The sequence below is a fragment of the Solanum lycopersicum genome, chromosome 2 (genome assembly GCF_036512215.1).
Source record: "Solanum lycopersicum chromosome 2, SLM_r2.1".
Lineage (NCBI taxonomy): Eukaryota > Viridiplantae > Streptophyta > Magnoliopsida > Solanales > Solanaceae > Solanum > Solanum lycopersicum.
The window spans coordinates 69,949,425-69,957,363 of NC_090801.1; the positions used below are offsets into that span (position 1 = coordinate 69,949,425).

Consider the following 7,939-nt stretch of genomic DNA (forward strand, 5'->3'; position numbering starts at 1 on the left):
ATTCTTTTTTCACTACTTCCAAAACAAATGCTCTAACTTATTTTAACATTGGATTGGTGTCTTCTAGTTCTTGTATCTGAATCCTCCTCAAAGTTCTCCATAATTTATATTAAACTTCACTAATTTTTTTTTAATTTATCTTACTCGATTCAATAACCTAAATGAAATGTTTTATCTTTGATTTGTTCTAATATTCTATAATTGTTTTGATTTTAGAAAAAGTATGGAGTGAGCTAGTGTACGTATTATATTTGATTGATAGACGACAAGAAGAGACAAAAGATGATTTGCTTTCTTTAATCGTCCCTTTTTTGGCTTTTGCATTTTCAAGGTATGTTAGGTTGAGAATATTGACGTATGAGTTATGACAAAGCACGCGCCCTACCTAAATTGATTTAAAATTTTACTTATTTCTAATTAATTAATTGCATGTAAACTTGAAAAAAAGTAGTTTAGATTTTGGAAGAGGCAATAATTATTTCATGCTTTAAATTATGTTAACGAAACAACCTTTAATTTATAATGTAGGATAAGGTTTTGCTCGAGAGAAAGGAAAAAAAAAGATGCGGCATTTTACACTATATAAAAAACATCAATAACGCTAAATTCACTTTTTACAGAGTTTAGCCATTACAGAGATTAACTTCTCCACATTGACTGCGGAAAAAGAAAAATTATACCGTTAATTTATTTTTAAACGTACACGTATTGTTAAAATTTAAAATAAAATAACAAAAAAAAGTATTATGTAGTAACTTAAACTTTAAATTAATTATAAAGTTTTTGTTTAGCATTTTTATTTGATTGTCAAAAATAATTAAGAAGAATGGTTTCACCGATTTCTTATCCTTGTTATTATCACATCGTTCTTCATCAACACCATCGAAGCAATTTAACATAATCATCAAATAACTTTTTATATTTTTTTGTTAAAAAAATCTAGACTAATTAATCTAATAAAATAATTATTAATAACTTATTAACTTTTCTCCTCAACATGTTTTTTTTATAGGTGCTTCAGAATATATTTTCTATTCTAAGTTTATTCAATCGACAATACAAAAATTAATAGAAAATAAACTTTAAATCATGTACTCCAATTTATTTAAATAATATTCACAATCAATAGCATCAAAAATATTTGAACATTCTTTAAAAAAATAATCTTATATCTTTAAAACTTTGTTTTTAAAATAATAAACGAATTTTTTTTTTATTAATCTTTAAATATAAAATTATAGACACTTGAGAAGGGTGGGAGTGGGGAAGTTTTTGCATCATTGCATGAGGGTACAGAAGTAAATGAATTAGCTTCTTGGTAAATAGACAGGAAAATTTTTGTAGCATGGGCAAAGAGAGTTGGAAGAATCAAGTATCGTACTTTGTTACGCAATATAGGAATTGGGTGGGCGACGGAGTGAAATGCTTATTAATTATTGTTGGATACGATGAATAATCATAATCTTAGTTTGTTAATAATTAATATTTTAGCAACTCTGAGTACAATGACAATTAAGTCGAATTTTGACATGAAGAGTAGCGGAAGTAAAAGAGGGCGTTAGACATAAGTATAGTAGGTGCGGTGTCAAAGGTTGTGTAGTCTATTTGAGGTGGGGCGTGGTAGGGAAGAATAAGAGAGATAAAAGCAAAGGTGTCACGTGGAGACAGAATAGATGGACCCAATTAAGTCCGAGGGTTCCAAATGATGCTCACGTGATGATGCCCATTCAGTCGCTTGCATGCCAGTACACAACTCATATTTCTGGTGGATTTCAGGAAATACTACTACTCCATAACATGTCTATTTTGTTTCTACTCTTTTTGGATATTTTTCCATCTCTTGAGATTTTGAAGAATGTTATATTCCCTAGAGAACAGTGTTATTAATGCGTGTCTTAGGTTGATATACGTTAATGTGAGTAACAACGTTACTCACTTCTGTCCTCTACTTTAAAAATAGATCTGTAATTAGTTTCACTTGTCATAAATAACTTATTTACCAAATTAATTTTCGAGACTTAATACTAAATATTAATCATTTTTATAAATAATAAAATGTGACATGTAAAAGTGAATGACAAAATCATAATACTATTGTCTCAAATTTTCATTTTAGAAGTTCAATATAAATCAATAATACTCAATTAAAAGAGGTTATAGTTTATAACATAAATAAAGATAAGATATTGTACTAGTTAATAATTTTCTTAATTAAGTTGTGATCAAGAGAATACTAATAATTGTTGTCAACTTAAAATTGTCATACCATCACCCAAAAACCCTAGGCTTCCTGTAAGTCAACAGCTTAATTAACTTGAGGCTCCGTGAGTTTTATATTTAAAAAAACTGGTAAAGAGTAGCAGCCCCAGTGGTTCTCATCCACAAGAACATTAAAAAGTATTTTGCTCTCTCATTATTATACATGTTGTGGAGATTAAACTTGTTAGTAACTATCAATCTGCTAAATTAGAAAATGACTTGTCATCCATCCTATCGATGCATGAGAATTTCTTTTTGTCTCCACGGTCACTTCAAGGTCCCTAGACGTAACATGCAAATTGTGGACCGCACACAGGGATTCAAACATATCTACTTGAGTTTAACTACTATTTATCTATCTATCTATCGCGTAAATAAATTGAAAATTTCTCATTCACTTTTACGTTTTATTTTAAAAATTATAAATTTTACTATCATTATCATTATATACAAGCTAAACATAAGTTACATACATTATCAATGTATGAATTCTTACATCATCAGGTCACATGTAGTAATTTATCTTATTTTTAAAATTATCAATTAATTTCTGTATTTATGTATAAATATTCGATTAAAGTAATTAATTTCTAGGGTGACGATTGATACAAGATTAATTATTTATATGTAGGGTAGGCCACCAAAAGGAAAGAGCAATAAGTGCAAAAAGTTTTATTCTAGGAATATATGTGGAAATAATTGTAGTGTATATATGTAATATGAAGTGAGCTAAATGATTTGTGCATGATGATGATGATAAACCCGTGAGTGAGCCAAAACTAACTGACTTCAATCTTTTCCATTACGTGACAAAATCCCAACTTCCACATATTGACAACTCCTTGGCCGGCTACTTCACATGCCCCCAAAATCCATCAGAAATCTCACCTTTAATTTTCTTTCTTTTTCTCTCTGTCTCTGATAAAGAAGATGCAGTCCTATTAATCCGTTTTGTAGCCTGTGTTAAAAAAAAATTCTTATGAAAAGTCCTCTTTTGCCCCAATTTTTGACGAGATATATACAGATTTTGATCCTCACCAGTCATTTTACTCTTTAAACAAAAAAGTTGAACAGTCAATTATTGTTGATTCATTTCTCTGCACTATTATAGCCTCCAGCAAATCAATAATGGATCGCTTCCCAATAATATTGGTCAGGTACCACTACTACTAGTCTAGTCTTTTTCTCTTCTCTTCTCCTCTCTACTTATTTCTCTAAAAACAAAAACAAAAAAAAAAAAGTTTCATTCACAAGTTCAATTGGAAAAACTTTTCTCTAATTCCTTCCTCTCATGATGCAATTTACTGAGAGTTTACCTCCACAAGTTTCATCATTTTCAAGTTTGATGATGAACAAGGATAGTAGTACTAATAATAATCAGATCCAACGCGCCCGCCCGTGGCCTGGTTTTCACACATCGAAGAATTTGGGGAACATTGGGGATACTAATTGCATGGAACAGTTGTTAGTCCATTGCGCCAATGCCATCGAGAGCAATGACGCAACTTTAGCACAACAAATATTATGGGTCCTTAATAACATTGCCCCTCCTGATGGTGACTCGAACCAACGCCTAACTTGTGGATTCCTACGAGCCCTAATTCTTCGTGCTGCGAAAATTGGGACTTGTAAATTACTCACTGCTAATCTGAATCATTCCATGGAAACTCATAAATTCTCCATTATTGAGCTTGCAAGTTTCGTTGATTTAACCCCTTGGCATCGGTTCGGGTTCACGGCTGCTAACGCTTCTATATTAGAAGCTGTGGAAGGTTACTCTATTATTCACATTGTTGATTTCAGCTTAACTCATTGCATGCAAATTCCAACACTTATAGATGCAGTTTCTACTCGAGTAGAAGGACCTCCGTTGATCAAACTAACGGTAGCTGGTGCAACCGAAGATTTACCGCCTATGCTTGATCTTTCTTACGAAGAATTAGGTGCTAAATTGGTAAATTTCGCAAGGTCACGAAATGTCATGATGGAATTTAGAGTAATTCCTTCGAGTTCTTCGGATGGTTTTTCAAATGTAATCGAACAGCTACGTGTTCAAAATCTAATACGTCCGGATAATGGCGAAGCACTAGTAATAAACTGTCACATGATGCTTCATTACATACCGGAGGAAACAACGGTAATTTCCAACTCATTCCGTGCCATGTTTCTTAAGGCCATTCGGAATTTGGACCCAACAATTGTTGTGCTAGTAGATGAAGACGCGGATTTTACTTCTAATAATCTGGTGTGCAGATTAAGATCGGCGTTTAATTATTTATGGATACCTTATGATACAGTGGATACATTTCTTCCGCGAGGGAGCAAGCAAAGGCAGTGGTATGAAGCGGATATTTGCTGGAAGATTGAGAACGTGATAGCTCAGGAGGGAATACAACGACTAGAACGGCTGGAGCCGAAGAGTCAGTGGGTGCAACGGATGAGAAATGCAAATTTCAGAAGCAGTGGATTTAGCGAAGAGGGAGTTACGGAAGTGAAGAACATGTTGGATGAACATGCAGCTGGGTGGGGGCTAAAGAGGGATGAAGAATATCTTGTGCTTACATGGAAAGGACATAATGTTGTATTTGCTACTGCTTGGGTTCCTCTTTAGTTAATTAATTTCATTTCACTTAGTATTAACTTTTGTTTTATTTTAACTCCATCAAATCTTCTTCATTATTAGTATTCCATATATCGCTGAGCTAATTAGTTAGTTGACCTTAGACATTAGGTTGTGATGGGGTTTGAATCCTAGTTTTTCCTATGCAGATTTTCTGTATGTGAAAGTACAAATGAACATGCATGAACTTTTTTTCTTATCGATAATAACCTTAAGGCCTATTTATTTAGAGGATTTGTTTGAAACTAAGCTACTAAGTACTAATGATTTACAATATATCCTTCGGGATGACTCAATTGGTTTGGAGGGTGGTTTCACACAGATGATCCGGGATCAATCCTCCATCAATGCTTTCTGAGTCGAGCCTAGTGCAGTTTAAATTCCATGCGTGGTTTGTAGGCTATTACACAGCAAAGGTTTATCCAATGATCAACACAGAGTGCTCACCCTAAAGACAGAAGTTGTAGCGATTTATTATCCAGGGTTAAAAAAAAACTTAAGTGATTTAATAATTTATACGCATGAATTTTGGTGCACTTAAAGATATGGTGACTACACTTTACATGCCACTTCTTCATTTGTTTGACGAGTTAGAAGACTAGAAAGTTGCATATTTTTCAGCAGGTACGTACCAGTTCTAGCCCTAAAAAATGTCCTTCTACCTGGTAGAAAAAAAATATGAGTTTCATGATCATGTACATTATATTGAATTATGTTAATTTACTCTATATAATTCTTTTAATATATTTGTAATATTCTATTATCAATTTATTTACATTGACCAACCAATTAGTTACAAATATAATTGTGGATTATATGGACACACAAACCATAAATGCCTTTACAATCTCGCCCATTTTTTTTGTGAAAATAACGTTTGCGTAGACAGAGCTAATTTTGTAAGCAGTTCAAAGAGAAAGGTATCTTCTATACCTAGGAATTAAGATATAAATTTGATAACAACGAGATATATTAATTCTGTTTGTTTACTTGTTTAATATTCTATGCCTCTTTTTTCTTCAAATACTCCACGCTCTTGTTATGAGATTCTAAATATAAATGAGATAATAATATCTCATGTGATTACTTGACTGAGATCTTTTTTCTTTCAGAAAATCACTCTAACTATGATATTTTACTTACAAAGTCACTCAATCATTTGATTGATTCTTTATTTAAAAATTACAAAATAATATATAACAATAAAAAAAATTTAATGACCCAACCACTAAGAAAGCCAAAAATTAAGAAAATTTTGAAGAGCCTCTTTGTTGATCGGCCCAAAGAACGTTGGGCTCGATCTAGTCCAGCTATTCGTTAACTTGCTCTTCTATATTGTCTTCCAAAACCATTACTACTCCTTTGTGAAGTGATGAAAATATATAAAAACATGCATGACATTAGAAAAATGGAGGTGATGAGCCTATATATCACATTATGTTATAGGTTGTCATTTATATGCCATTTAAAACATGGCGGCGTTATAAATAGATTGATATGAAATTTTGGCATATGCTATAAGAAAGTTATACTAATTAATAGGATATGATTGTGATGCATATGGAATCTTCAATTATTAAACTTATACAAAATTCCAAACCAAACAAATTTGAAGTCTAGCTTGTTACAAGGTCTTTGTAAGGTAGTATGCGTGTTCTAAGATATAATATATAATTACTCGAACTTTAATTATTCATATCACATCGGTACTACATATATAGCATGGAAACAAAAAGATATTATTGAAAAGATCACTAATTTGATTTGATTAAACATTACTTTTGACTATAAGCCCTAATTAATTGCTAGTAGCAAAGGATGTGCTTACCCTCCGTTCTATTTTATATGAGTCAATTTGACATAATACGAAATTTTAAAAATTAAAAAATAACTTTTAGAACTTGTGATCTAAAATAAGTGATTGATATTTGCATCCCTTTTATTAAGAGTAAAATAAACAATTTAAAATTAAATTTTTTTAATATAAAAATGTATCATTTTTAAAAGTGAAATACAGTAAATACGGCCATTTAAATACCCCTTAACATATTTGGACTTGTATTAAATACAACCCTGAGAATATCATTCTCACATACCACATCATAGTCATGTAAGCACCACATCATTAATTTTTAATTTTTATTATTCACCTTTTTGCACTCTTAAATTAATTATACTAATCAATTAAAAATAAATTCTAAAATCGAAATTGTCACATCTTCTTCAATCCTTTCTATTCTACCCCCCCCCCCCCCCCCCTCTTTCTTCTTTTTCAATTTTCACCATTTTCAACATTCACTAGCTTCTTTCTTTTTCCGAATTTTCAGCCTTCAATTGTTGTTTTCTTTTTCAACATTCAACAAATACTTACTTTTTCTTCTCCAAACCGTCTTTCTTCCACAAAATTTTCCAATAAATATTTTTGGAAATTATTTTTTCTTAACAAATGAAAATGAAGATTGTGTAACAAAAAGTTGATAGATCCATATTTTTTTGCATCACAATTAATAGAATTCAAAATGGATTACTTAAAATTCAACAAAGTTTGTATTCAATACTATGAATTGGGTGTTGAATTTTTGTGATTAATGAAGGATAGGTGAGGTGAGGTGAGGGATGAAGATGAAGGCAAAATTTTAATATGAAAGAAAAAAGGTATAAGGAGTGCTTCAATGGGGAAGAGAACAAAAAAATTAAATATTTTTAAAAAATAATTGAACCCACAAATTTCATTTACTTCTAAACAAGAATTTTCACATTCTATTAACTTTAACTTGTAAAAAAAAGATTAAAAATTATTAGTTAGATATTGATCAATAAAAAAAATCATGTTTATGATTTTACCTTTCAATTTTTTTTTTATTTCACGCGCTTTGAAGAGAGTGAGTACACTCACTTTGTCGCGTCAGCTCTTAATATATAATTAATTCAAAATTGTGAAAATGGTATTGAAACACTCGTATCATTTAAATACTAAAATAAATTTTCTACCAAGTTCATAGAGATTTAATGTATTCTTCTTTTTTTTAATTAACTTAAAGAAAAGGAAATCACATTAAC

The 7,939-nt window shown here is 31.0% G+C and overlaps 1 protein-coding gene across 1 annotated transcript; it reads left to right on the top strand.

Annotated features, from left to right (window-relative positions):
- The first annotated feature begins 2,953 nt into the window (after nt 1–2,953).
- On the top strand, nt 2,954–4,949 carry GRAS26 (GRAS transcription factor GRAS26). The gene has a single exon (XM_004231861.5). The coding sequence runs from the start codon at nt 3,551–3,553 to the stop codon at nt 4,868–4,870; it is 1,320 nt and encodes a 439-aa protein (XP_004231909.1). The 5' UTR covers nt 2,954–3,550; the 3' UTR covers nt 4,871–4,949.
- The last annotated feature ends 2,990 nt before the right edge of the window (nt 4,950–7,939 follow it).

Bases quoted from the DNA above. Each gene is read 5' to 3' on its own strand.
- GRAS26 (XM_004231861.5), top strand. From the start codon at position 3,551: ATGATGCAATTTACTGAGAGTTTACCTCCACAAGTTTCATCATTTTCA.